The sequence below is a fragment of the Diadema antillarum genome, unplaced genomic scaffold (genome assembly GCF_040938485.1).
Source record: "Diadema antillarum isolate AM-2024a unplaced genomic scaffold, OU_Dant_1.0 seq00000817_RagTag, whole genome shotgun sequence".
Lineage (NCBI taxonomy): Eukaryota > Metazoa > Echinodermata > Echinoidea > Diadematoida > Diadematidae > Diadema > Diadema antillarum.
The window spans coordinates 138,878-153,429 of NW_027271695.1; the positions used below are offsets into that span (position 1 = coordinate 138,878).

The window sequence follows — 14,552 nt, forward strand, 5'->3', positions numbered from 1 at the left end:
TAGGATACTTGTACCAAGTGAGGATACCATCAACTGTCAGTGAGTGGGGTAATGTAAGGGGTAAAGGTTGGATGTGGACAGAGGAGTGAGGATTTATCTCATATGCTGTTTTAAAGTTTTATGTGATTGTGACTTTTAGATGATGTCACAAAGAGTAGTTTTAGGGTTTGATGGATAGCAAAATGCATTTTTGGCCTAGGGAGTAAATTTGCGTGTTTCATGGTAACACCTGTGATTCAGTGGATTTCGGACCCTGTAGCTCCTAGCTTGCCAAACTGCAATATGGCATCTTATATACACTACAGTTGCAGGGATTCGTTTGTTTTGTTAGTACATGTGATGTGACTATGGCTTTATTTATTTGGTTCTTTAATCCCTCAACCATGAAGTTTCCTTGGTGCCACCTTCTCACTCATGTAAATGATCAGGTCCGAGGTTTATTTTGATGCAGAAATTATCACTTTGTCCTCTAATATGTGCAACTCTGAATTTCACAATGTATTCTATGTTGGAGAAAGATTGGATGGAACTGGTGTTATTCATCGAAAAGGTTGTTGTGCACAAGATTAAAAAGATGTGTGTATATATACTGTATATTACACCCTGTTAAAGGATTTTCTCATTTGAGAAAGAAACAGGAATTGAAAACTTTGAAAATGATGGCAAGATGCTAGTTGCCGTGGCAAAATTTCCCCAGAACACTGAGTTAAGGTGATCCCAGTTCAACGGTGGGAGCCCTCTATAGTTAAACTTAGGGGAAGGAGTCTGAAACAAAAATGGCTTCTTTTGGCTTGACACAGCATTTTATGTGGTGAATCAGAATGCATAAAAAATTCAGTTGAAAACATGTAGACTTTATTATCTACCGGACAGCACTGACTGTCTTGTCCAGCAGCCCTTTCAAATCGAGCTATCAGTTTGCTTATTCCTGCCAAATACACTTCATTACTTAGAATGTAGTTTGCAGGCATCAGTAGTGTTGCTGTGTCAGGCAAGTCTCAGGGTAGGCTTTCTGGTTGTTGGGGATAACCCCTTGGAAAATTGTGCACGACAATTTGATATACAGTGAAATGTAATGAAGTTGGATATAGCAAGATACCTGATATTGCAAAGTACTTTTGCTGGTCCCATTCCTTTTATATGCTTTTGTTTTTATACCTGATATAATGAGATACCTGATATAACAAGGAAATTTCCTGTCCATAGCAGCTCGTAATAAAGAGGTATCAATGTATCAGTTAACCCATCCATTGGCTACAACAGCTCCATCCTTTGCATACACATGTTGCAATAGAGGCTGTGCCGATTACATCGAGGACTCTTTGATGTACAATATTTGGTGGTAGTAATGAGAGTAGAGCCCTGTTATTACTACCTTTTTTTTCACACTTATTGGGACTAGCAAGTGGATAACGATGATGATGAAACAATCTATAGAGTGCCATTTATCTGTAGAAACACTCGAAGAACAAAGAGTATGCAAGAAGAAATGGCATAGAAACTTTACTATGGCAATAAAGTGAAAATCGAACCTATGCAGCCTTTTGTATGGTTCCTTAGGGACGAAATGTTGTTATGTTATGCTGTAGAGGGCTTTTAGCAAAGCAGTATGATGGAATGTTACCATTCATTCACTTGTAGACGAAATACTATAATTTGAGACATGCCTTTAGAGTGTAAGCATGCTCATTTCTGTTGAAAAAGGAGCTCTACCTCGCCACACATACACTTCGAGAAACTCGATTCAATGTCCTTATTGATGCTTGAAATATGGTCTAAAGTAAAAACAGAAAAGGGAAGATGTCATAAATATCCTTTGGATTAAAATTCTAGAGTCTTGATGCTTAATCTGAATTAGAAGAAGTAATGGCTTAATCATTGACCAGCAAGTGATTTTAAGTACAGTACCTTTGAGGTGCAAACCAATATTTTAAATGTGATGATATTACCACTTGGTCTTATTTTCTCATCTGTTTTTGATCCAATATAGATATTATTCAAAATGCAGATGTTTTGAGAATTCCTATGATGCAATATTAAGTTTCCAATTTCAGTTAAACTTTCACCATTTTTGCTTGCTTGCCTTTGCTGTATCTGGTGAAGTCAACTTTAATATGGACTGGACATTCTCCTGTAAATCAATTATGGTTGTAGATGCCATTTTACCAGGCAAATACTAGTATAGTCATCTTATGAGCGTCATCAGCATATATGAATGTGGCTAACAGATGTGTATAAGAAAACATTACCAGTACTTGATGCTTCATCCTTTTTTCCTTTTTTGATTGGGGGTTATTGGTACAAGGTATGGCATTTGCGTGACTTATTTCGGCGAGATTCCATGTATGGAAAGCTCTGTTTCATCATCTTGACAATCAGCTAAATTCTTCCAACTAGTGTGTTTCATCAGTATTTCAGCATACAGACCATTTATGCTTGTTTTTTTTTTTTCATTCGAGTTACACTTGACGGCATAGGACATAACTGTACGCCATAATAATGGTGTCTTGAAGAACAATAGCAAAATTGAATATCATTGTGTCCTGTAATGTACCTTGGCATTAGCTTTTTCAATAAAGGATTTTTTGATCCTACTATCCACAAGATGTTTGCAGAATGTTTAATTAAGAGTGATAAGTTTTGTGATGCATTCACCGTGATTTTAAGGGCGCTGGGTTGTCATATCATATTCACGTTATTTTCCCTTTGAGCTTCACATGGAGAACTTGCTTAGTGTGTGTGTGTGTGTGTGTGTGTGTGTGTACTCTGTGCGTGTGTGTGAGATTTTGTGTATCTGCTTGTGTGTGAAGTAGATATGTGTGTAAGTGCGTTGGCGGACTGTCTACCAAGTTATTTTGCAAGATTGCTGCGCTTTGAATTGGGTCAAAACAATTCACGCTACGCATTTTCCCCTCAGAACTATACAAAACAACAATGGCAACCCCAACCGCTTTCTCAAAATTTACATGATACAGGTGTAACTGCGAACAGCTGATGACTGCAAACACCTTTTTGTTATAGAAAATAGATCTATAGAGAAACAGGTGATTTAGATTACTCGCCACCAGACATTAGACCAGACTGTACCTTGCATGGGTCCGAAATAGTTGAAAATCTGTCTGCCGTATGAAAAAGAATTGCACAGGCTCTCCAGGTGTTGTTAGATGCTATTGGTATCTTAAAGGGATAGTACGGTTTTGATTGAGACGGGACTTCTGGTTTTCAATTTTGTGAGGTAGTGAAAAACATGAAATAATGAGCATACATTTGTAGAGAAATTAAAAGTTTATTTGATAAAATTGGTTTTGAAATGACTGAGATATCCAAAAACAAAGTAGTCCTTATAAAAGGCGAGGCTCAACTAATATTATTTTTTAGGGCCACTTTGTCTTACTCTTTTGCAATATCTAAGCAATGCCAAAACTAATTTTCATCAAATAAACTTTGAATGCCTCTTGGAATTGAATGTTCTTTAATATTTCATAAGTGATTTCTAATTATGTCGTAAAATGTAAAAATCTGAATCTTCCATATCAAGCAAAACTATACGCATCCCTTTAAGGTTTGTCTGTGTTTTTTTTTTCTCTTTGTTTTGTTGTATAAAACGAAAGGCCTAGGCACAGACTTGTTGGAAGTTGAGTAAGTGCTCGTCAGTTTGACTTTTGTCTCTGAGGAGTAAAAGGAAATAACTTTCTCAATCTCTAAAACGGCACTGACATCGCGACAAAAGAGGGAATATCAACAGATCAGTTAACACAAGAAAGCTATCCCTTTCGAGGAATGCGGTCTGGGCGCAACTCTACTTTGTTCCACAGGCAAACGTCGGCAGTAGAGCTACCATTAAAGCAGAAGTCACGCAGTCCTGCCACCATGCCCTCGGAACATATTGAACTCAAACCACTGCGTACTGGAATACTGGGAGCGAATCTTCCATGCATTAGATAATCGTAAACGATATTGAGCACTTTCTGGAAGGCAAGGGTTTTTATTCTACCAAGTCTGGACCTGGTGTTGTCATCGTATATACATTTTACCATGAGTCGCAAAAGCTTCAGAGCTAGGGTGCTACTTTATTAAGTTTGTTGACTGATTAAATGAGTGCGTTTACCAGCGAGGCGGAGGGGCATGACGTCCATATTGAAGTTCACCAAGTTTCGAAAGCGCTATTTGCGCGGGAGAATCCTGACACGACGCAGCGCCTCCCGAGAGAAACTCCTGCCGTGGGTCAAGGATGAGCTGTCCGAGGAGGCCGTTATGACAATTTTCCCGGTCTCAACTTATTCTTACAAAGGTACGTATACTGATTCATATCGTATCTTGAAAACATCTCAAATTGTAAACCAAACAATTAAATCATAAAGAATGCCACAAAATCTTGCCACGCGGTCCCTTTTTTTAAGCTATCTTTTCAATGTCTGATTTCGTAAATTACATGAAATTAATGTAACTTGATTTGTCTGTAATCCGACTTTACTAAATACATCAACGAAAAATTGTTCGTTATTCCATGATAAAATACATGTAATTTACAGTGGTTGAGACTAGTCTATATGCATTTAATGTAAACAAATTTACATTCTCTGCAATAGTTCTGCAAGTACAATCTAAGACAAGTGCAGAGTTAGGTAAGGGCAGGTTAAATTATGGTTACGTGACAGCACATTTTCCGTATACCATTGGCCATAGGACTCCTTAATCATTTTTTCTTTACAGTTATGCAATGGTCAAAACCTTCACCTGAGTTTGTTTTTTTAATCCACGTTGACATTAGATCTTGGCCCTTGGGTCCTAGCTCCAGGCAACTAGGCTACTTGGTAGTATCGTGCTTTTTGCCACTCCATTCACTGCCGTTCAGTCATTGTATGTAGCTTTACGTGGTGAGATCTCTCAGCTCTAGAACTCGACTTTAACGTAATGGATGGACGTCCACTGAACGGGTGCCATGTTTTACCATTAAAGGGTGCATCACATTCCCTCTGAAACATATTCTGTCTGAGCTCCGAAAGTCAGGAATGCCCTGGCCCAAAGCCATTTTGAGAGCCCCGTTTATGTCATCACACAATCGCGTCATTATTGATAAGGCTCGTTCACTAATGAGGAAATTTTATCATTTTATCATTTTATCTATTTGTTTGTACTTTAGTGGGGTTTTTCCTTTTGTGTTGTTCTTTAATTGATTTTTGTTGTTTGCTTTCGATTCTTTGTGTTTTGTTTTTGTTTTTGCTGGGGAGCTAGACGCAATATCGAGTTATTCAGTTGTTATTGTTCATACTTAATTTGATTCCCGGAATCCTGGTTGCATGTGTCTGTTGTAACTATGTCGGGCGAGCCTCGAGCAGCTGTCGGAAAGTTCCTTATGTCCCTTTTGAGACATAACCTTTATTTAGTTTATCATTAGTAAAAAAAAAAATAGTAATTTATTTATTTTGTGCAAATCAGTGGGGGGGGGGGGGACATAAGGAACTCTTCCCCAGCTGTCTAACTATTCGTCTACAACAGTAACGCAGATATGTAAATGATGTCTGCAAACTGATCTATTGTTACTATTGTTTTTACTGCCCTTTGTGGTCAATAAATATGTCCTTTCGCTGATTTCGCTAATGGTTTAAGGTACAATGTACATTCATGGAACTTAATGAATATTCATGTTCTGATTGGCAGTGATTGTCTTGGAAACTTTAGAGTCAGCGATCCACGTCAATTCAAACTTTCATTATTTTTTGTGTATGCAGTGCCTGAGAGTTTCTTTCTTGTTCGAATTGTTCTTGTTTTGTGTGAGCCTGCGTGTTATTTTGATTTTGTAATTTTACATTTGTATATTTATGTTATACTGTGTGTGTATATTTTTCACTTTTGTAAAATCATTTGTAATTCAGCCCCTGGCTGCGATCAATGATTCGTTGAAAAAAGGTACCATTGATAATAAAAAATATAATAATAATAATATTTCAGTTGCATTGCTGTTCTTGTCCCGTGTGCTCTTTCCACCTAGGAATTGAAATAATTATACTCTTGTTCTCGAGTAGATAGAAACAGGAAGGTGTTTCCAATTGCTTTAATGTTCCACGCTCCAACAAGCCGCTCTTCCAGAGAGTCTGGGTACATTGTCATTGGGGCATGGCGACCAAAGATAAGTGATTCTTAATTCAAACGATAATTTAAAACCGTATTTCAGAGGAAATGTTGGAATCCTCCACTGTAAAAACATCGGTGTTAGATTTAACACCATGGGTGTTAAATCTAACACCGATCAAACTTCAATAGAGGACCACACCCACAGGTGTAGAAAATGTATTGTGACGGTGTTAAAAGGTGTTCACCTGGCACTTCGTGGTGTTGATTTGACACTGTGGCTGGTGATATTTTTGACACTGCGCTAGAGTTAATTCAATAATGACACCGCATGGTGTTGATTTGATATTTTTGGTGTTAATTTCAATGGTATAACACCCTTCCAGCTTCAATAGGGGACCACACCAACTGGTGTTACTATGGTGTAAATGTATTTTCACATTTTTTTTCAAAAATCAAGTACTTTATCAGAAAATGCTTTATCGTCTTGTTGAAGTTCGAAATTACCAAGAAGTGCAGTAACTAAGAAACTATTCAAAAAACAATTTTAAATTTTGAAGTGACACCCGGAGGTGTTAATCTAACACCATGAATGAGCACCGGAAATTTAACACCAGCTCGGTGTTTCATATTTAACACCGGACTTTTTGCAGTGTGTATGGGATTAGGGCATGATATTGTACGTTACCTTGAACTTTGGATCTCGAAGTACTCTCACTGAAAAAAAAAAGCGTAGATGCTGTCCTGGAGAGGGTTGCGCTGTATCAGGTGCTGCTAGTGCTCTGGATGTTACAAGTGCCTTGTGGCATCGGTACCCTGATATTTACATTGCATAGTGTGCTATAGGTGTAGTGTGCAGGTGATGTATGTGTGTTATGGGAGGCAGCATGTCTCGAATGACAGTTAATGTTACTCCCGGAATCTAGCTACCTAGAATTTGAAGCTACGACAGAGTTTGGAAGAGTATTCTATAGATGCAAATAGATCTTAGATCTCGAAGCGGTTCACTTACTTCTTGACTATTCTGCTGCGTTTGACACCATCAACCATGTACAGCTCCCCAACAGACTAGAGTCTGGAACGATCTTAAAAGATAGATTGCATCTTACTTATATGACCGCCACCAGATGGTTAATGGCGCCTTTTCCCGCTCGTTTCCTCTTAGACATGGCGTCCCCCAACCAGCCATGATCCGTATAATTAGTCCTTATGCTGTTTTTTTTTCTGTTAGACACAGCCACTCTTTCCTTTATAGTCGTTGATTCTTGGGAAGATGTATATATAAATCCTGCTATGTATGCCCTACGCTGACTATACTCGTGTTCTACAGTATAGTATTTGTAATGAGTAAATAATATTTCGCAATGGTGTTTTAATAAATGTTCAAAACCTAAATTGCTTTAAACCAGAGTTTTTACATATATATTCACCGTTCAGGCTACGCGTATCTCTCCCAGAACTTTCTTTTGAAAACAGTGCCTTCCATGCAGTCCATCAGAGATATTGTATTCATAGTCATTTTAGATAAGTATCCAAATCGTCAACAGCACATTAAGAATTCATTCGTGCTGCTGTACGGGGTGTTTGTAAAGCTGGTAAAAACCAAAAATTATTCAATCAGTTTCCACTGAACTTCTCACTCATGCACTCATGGTGTCGTCTCATCTCGATTACTGTAATTCCCTTCCTGCTGGCTTTTCTACTTCAACGTACAAAACTCAGATAATTCATACTACAACTTCTACGCTACCCTCTCAAAAGATCTGATTATGTGACTCCAGTTCTCCGATCCCTACATAGGTTTCTCTTAAATCAAAGTATCACCTTATACTGTAGTCCTTACCTTAAGGCTTATAAGATATGTAATATAACGTTGCCACATCATAATAGTAAAGACTTGATTGTCTCCGCTCCTCTATTTCAACCCGACAGCACATTCTGTTCTTCCTCTACTCTGCAATTATCATAATGAGTCTGCCATTACTCCGTTTCTTTTGAACAAAGCTTATCTCATATTCAAATCGCTCAAAATTTAGACAATTCTTTATCAATGCTCAAAACTCACTTATTTTAAAGCCTTTTTTTCCCTTTGCTATATACATATCAAAATTTTTGTGATTATCGTAATCTACCTTAATTTAATTTTTCAGTTCTGTATTTGACAATGCTCCTAGAAATGCCTTTCTCAAGCGCAACATTAATGTTCTTTATTAAAATATGTGTATGATTATTTAGTGTCAGGTTATTGAGAGCCATCTGATTGTTTTGTATATTGCTTATCTCGGTCCTTGGATCCCATAAGCATACACACAAACACAGATACAAACGTACATCATCACACAAATACACCTATACACAGAGACAGAGAGAGATACGTAGAAGGAAAGAACACGATTAAAGCTCACTCTCATAACCCACAAAGCAGAAACATAAAAGCTGCAGTGCTCTGGGGGAAACTTGTTACGCACCGAATTATGACTAGGACCGCCTGAACGTCTGAGATAACGTCTGAGATTTTATAATGCCAGTGTCTTTATGACACTAAAACACCATTAACATACGCTGTGCTTTCAAGTTGAAGCGTTTGCGCGATTACCACGGTGTTTCACAGCATCACACACAAGTTGTACCATATGCGTTTTTTTTTTAAAGTTTTGCTGTAGTGGTATAGTAAACTTGTGTATTATCTGAGTGAGGTATCTGCCACCTAAAGTAACAGAAAAGAACAACAGCAATGCCTCAGTATATTTCTTTGCTTCATTATGTTTTTGGTCAGGTTTTCTTTGTTCACATGTTTTTGCCCATACGCAACAGTTGTGTTTAATCTTTGCTTGACACCATGAATTCACCTTGATTAATTTGTCTCCTGTGGCAACGAAAAGTATTTAACTTGCTTGTATTATCGCCTTGTGCCAATTCTAGCATATCTTTTAATGGCATGACTCGTTCAGCGTATCGGTATTATAGCTTCACCGATAATTCCATATCGTACTTTTTCTCGCCAACAGCTGACGCTTGCGACGTAATGCATTTTCCATGGCGCTGTATTCCAGCATTAAGCAGCCGACCGTTCCTCCTTGAGATACAATCGAGCTAAGGACTTATCACGCTATCAAAGTTGCAATATCTAGTATGCCGTTTTCATGGCAACAGCAATCTACCGTCAGTCCGTCCGCTATTTTTTTTCTTTTTTGCCTTCACCTAAGTAATACGAGCATTATGCATGTGGAGTCTTTTCTCCCTCTCCCAAACGCTATTTTTAAAGCGAGTCAAACTGACAGGACATATTTTTCTCTTACTTATTGTGCGTGCCTCATTGAGATGCCAGCAGCGAAACCCGCGATATTCTGGTTCTTCGCCTTGGATGCTTCAGTATTCTCATAGGAAATAGAGCAAGAAAGAGAGAGATGGAGAGGTAGAGAGGTAGAGACGTCTATCTGAATCAAGGCTGCTTACAGACGAGCATCCATCACGGGTTGGGAATGTCCATCGTTTGATTACCGGGAATCATCTTTTTCTGACGGCTGCGGAGAAATTAATCGCTTCCCATGCACAAGAAGAGCTTCTTGTCGCGCACTCCTGTGTGATGCTGATGCGGTCATCTTCGTGTTTTTACGAGGAATACATATTTAAGTACACTGCTATGCGTGGATAGATAGCCATCCGCGGCATGTAATTAATATTGCACGAAAGATGGAAGTTTGACACGTGAATAGCACCTGTCTCGACATCTTCTTCTTCTTCCGTCTTGTCTCTACCCCTCCTCTTCTTTCCTGTACTCTTCTTGTGATCGTTTTCTGCTCTTTTCGAACCGACGTCTGCAACCAACATTGCATCGTCTTTTGAAATCTGAAATATCCCTAAATAAGACTGTGAGAAAAGCAGGACCACAACGACTCTTGCGTTCTGTCTGCATCTTGCGAAGAGTCCAAGCAGCAAGTCGAGGTCGGAAGAAACCATGACGACGCCGACGAAAGTCAGGAGTATGGCCTCCTCGTACGGTAAGACATCCGTTTGGTTCTGTGTGCCCATGTGTAGGAGTGATTAATAGCTAATTATCCGTTGTCGTGGCTGGAGAGGAAAACATCACATTACATCTAGATCTTGATGGTGTTGTTTTAATGTCTCCTCTTTGGAGACTTGGCTTCTTTCTCGACCCCCAGCCTCCCCCTTTTCTCAATCACATCCATGTTGACTCGTAATGTTTATGACTGCTCCCTCTCCAAGCACACAAATCAGTACCTCATTAAGCTCACATTTTATGGCCTTTGGCGGATATTGCGGCCTGGAGTGCGCAGTCTGGCGTGACAACCAAGCCAAACATGTCGTGGGAGTTACGAGAGAGAGAGAGGGAGAGCGTCAACAAGTCATGGCGACTGCCCTGCGGCCAGGCCTTTCCTACGTGAACGGTGAAAAACAAAAATTAACGCATCCAGTCGCATTTATGGGGCCGCATGGAGTCATTTTCTTCCTGGGCGCATGCGCATTGCGAGTAGCCGAGGTGCGTTCGTATGCGTGCATAGTTGCTCTCGACTCGGGGGGAGGTTCTTGTTTGCTTTCATCTAGACATCAATCGGCGTTAGCACGGTCATGGTGAAAGAGACGAGAGCGGAAGAGAGAGGGTGAGAGCGGAGCCGATGTCAGTCTAATTCGTGTGTGACGTGGGGTAGGAGGTTGCGATCTACCGAAGATGTCCGGTTTTGAGCAGACCACCTGTTCTGAGCAGACCACCATTCGGTGGAGCTACCTTGATGATGGTAAATATCCATTTCGGCAATGCTTATCCTGGAACTTATCTTTATTTATCTATTAGGCCGTGCGACCGTTTCGGTCAGCTATTCGCTTTTTCATTCATCTTCCTGCCAGCACGCCTTTTTGTTGCTGCGGCTTTTGTTGCCGCTGCGATAATGGAATCGTTTCTGTCACTATAGCAACGCGTGCCTACCTCGAGCAAAGAACTGTGCAGATTTAGAGAGAGAGAAGAAAAAAAAAGAGAGATGCATTTTGTGTGTGCATTGTTTCAGTGTAAATCTTTCTTTCACGAAAACAAACGAGAGCCGAAAATATAAACTCTGTATACGGAAACCAAATGTTCTAAATGACCTTATCAAAACAAAGTAAATTGTGCTGTGTATATTCTGTGTCTAGACTACGAGGATTGCCATAATCCTAGAGAAAATGGTTCAAGAAATCTCTGATACGAGATATTGTAAAGAAATGTAATTTACCAACTGCTGATTTGCTATTGCTTAGGCCATACTTAAAACGCATTGGTGCAAAGAATCATTATACTCATATAATACTAGCTACTGCCATATGTTGCATTTTTATTCATTTGCCACAAAAAAAAAAAACAGCGGCAAGAGAATCATACTGGCCCAACTCCATATCTACCTGTCAATCAAGATTTTCCTCCGCGAACAAAATACGATCGTTTTAACAGTGCCATGTCGAAAGGCTTGTTAGCCGATTCGGCCGCAACCGGGTCCTTGCCTAATCATGTACCATTGTAAGCGAGTTCGCTAATTGGAAAATTGTGGCAACCCCCATCATCCTTTCTGTTCATTATCTCTTTCTCCCTCCGCCTCCCCCTCTTCTATCTCTGAATCTCTCCCCTTCTTCCCCGCTTTGATTTCTCATCATCTATACGTACATCTTGATAAATTCGCGTCGCTTAATGAGGTCGATTAGAACTACACTAATTTGCTAAAGGGTCGGGAAAACATGTGTGGCGTGTTTCTCAATCCGTTGCTACCATGCAGCATCAATTGAAACAAGGTTGCATGGGAAGAGGAGAAGATGAGATTGCACGGTGAAAGACTGATTTCTGATATGAAAATGATGTAAAGAAATTTCTCTGTGGGGGGCTTGCAAGAACAATATCACAACACCGATTATTTGCAATGATTGACCAGAGTGTCCTAAATGCAGCAATTTCAAAGGAGGTTCGCCGCAAGTCTGAACAACCCCTTTAAGGCTTCAATTTGTTTACTAGTATTTGCTTGGACGCCACAAATGTTTTATTGGTCTAAATCGACTGTCATGTTCACTGTTGCTAGGTTGAGACAGTCTGTGCATGGCTTTGCTTGTTATGATATACCTAGACCCAGGTCTATCATCATGATCATGATTTTTTTTTTCTACAGTCTGATCATTGTTTGAGGGTTTTTTTCCCTGACAATTCCAGCATAGCAAAATAAAAGAATATCGTTTTATCATCTACTCCCCTAATTTTACTGCATCAGGTGGTTAATGTATTTCTGGTCCGAGTTTTCTGAGAAATGTATTCAGCGTGAGAGATTGTATCCATTAATGTCTTACCACTCTAGCAGCATCAACGTTGTATAACTTTCTTTTCTTGTACAAGTATAAAAATAAATGAAGTCCTATTGTATACCAAATGCACCTTCAGGTATAACAGCCGCGCTCGCACTCTTTATTACTTCTTGCGGGGATTATGGCAAGATCTATGGCACAACAACGAACGGCGAATAGTAGGGCGATACATCATAGGTATCACGAAAAACTCTTTTTTTTCTTTACTGCTCCCTCATTAACTAATAATTTGTTTACCAACTCCTACATCCGCCTTAGAAGCAGATCTAATGACTTTTGAAAAGTAGCTTGCTTGACCCACAAACTAAGACCCCCGCATGATGCGAACTGAAAGCATCTTAATCTCACTCCGTTTCCTGTTATTTTGATACTGCATATGGACTGGGATTCTGCATCATACAAAAAAAAAAGACACACACACACAAAAAAAAAAAGGTTGCACGGGCTGCTTTTCCACTAGCGTGAAAGTAGCATTTTTGTTAACCAAGGAGGTAGACCTACTAGTACGAAGCGAGTCCATTTTGAATCCGATGTCACCCCTCCTGTCCTAGCTGTCATGAAGCAGACACTCAATCCACCTCTGATTCGGATGTTATTATTATTATCATTATTATTATTGTTATTATTATTATTATTATTATTATTATTATTATTATTACTATTATTATTATCATCATCATTATTATCATCATCATCTTCATCATCTTCATCAGTATCATCATTACTATTACTATTATCATTATTATCATCATTATCATTATCATCATCGTCATCATCATCATTTATTCGACCAGATAAAGTGTACATACCACAAACTTTACAAACACCAAACAGAATCTAGAGTGAACATTACAAGAGGATACACTGTACTATTACATGTAGCACAAAATCACAGAGGTAAAGATGGACAGGTGACAACTGTGGGTCGGGGCACACATAAGTAAAGACATTTACTATTGCCCGTATTGTATAGCAGGTGACCCAAACAGTCATCTTGCCCCCAAGGAACATTGATAAAATCCAGAGGGTGTAGGATTTCGATCCCAAATGTGAGAAAGTCGCGCACCCCTCCTTCACCCCTCTGTGGAGAGGAGTAGGTCTACCCCTCTTTATACCATCCCCCACATGCAAGAGAGCAACCACACCCATGATCATAACCACGCCCTCATCATCACCCATCAGAAGCACGCACACGAACATAATCTGGATACAAGTGGTTACTGAAGGAAGACAAAAGTAGGCATTTTGTGACATACAAAAGAGGAAGAGGAGAAAAAGAAGAAGAGAGGAAGAACAGGGGAAGAAGATTGGAAAAGAACGCGAGAATAGGAGGAAGATAAAGGAGAAGAGAGAAAGGGAGCAAGAAGAGAGAAAAAATAAGAAAATACGAAATAAACAGAGGAATAGAAAGTATAAAGAAGAAAACAAGAGACAAGATGGCAGATACACGTGAGAAATGACATAAATGTCGATCAAGTATCTCTATTATCAAAGGGTCTTTGGGTCATCTGTGAAAGCATTTAATGATTTGATGTGATCTTATCGAATCACTGCCAAATACTGTGATGTGATGGTGATACACGCTTACCAGATGAGCTCCCTCCTTTTCTTTCTTTCTCTCTTTCTCTCTCCCTCTTCTTTTGTTTTGTTCATAAGCTAAGATAAGCTAATGATGAGTTGAAGATTGTTACTTTATCTCGCTTGTCTGGGTTGGAATATGATTTAATTTCGAGATGAAATCACCATTTTTAGCTTAAAGATGTACTCAAGCTTTTAACTCCTTCTTGCTGTTGATGGCGATGAAAAGAAACGTTGCCGTAAATTAGCCCCTAGAGCTGTGGTTCGCTTAATGGATTCCCTAACTGCATGAACTGGTTGTTCTGTGTTTGATTAGAACGAAGACTTATGATCCCCAAAGTTTTTGTAAGTTTTACCTGAGCGACACCTTTCCGATTCTTATCCTCGAGCCGAAAGCTGATGTTTGCATGCTTCAGCTTTCCGAGAGATTTGACATCTTTGCCTTAAGTGTCCTTTCCCAACACGGTTGATCTCAGTCGTTTCCGCTTTAAATCAATTATGTCAACGCGGCAAAAGGCGGTCTGCAAACATGAATGCGTGGGCACTACCTTTGCTCGGCAAGCAGA

At 39.4% G+C, this 14,552-nt stretch overlaps 1 protein-coding gene across 1 annotated transcript in view; it reads left to right on the top strand.

The window, feature by feature from the left end:
• The first annotated feature begins 4,125 nt into the window (after window positions 1–4,125).
• Window positions 4,126–14,552, top strand: part of LOC139739764 (carbonic anhydrase-related protein-like) — a 75,919-nt gene continuing 65,492 nt past the window's right edge. Inside the window, exon 1 of the mRNA XM_071650361.1 lies at window positions 4,126–4,291. Coding sequence (XP_071506462.1) covers window positions 4,126–4,291 — 166 coding nt within the window. The remainder of the gene's footprint in view (window positions 4,292–14,552) is intronic.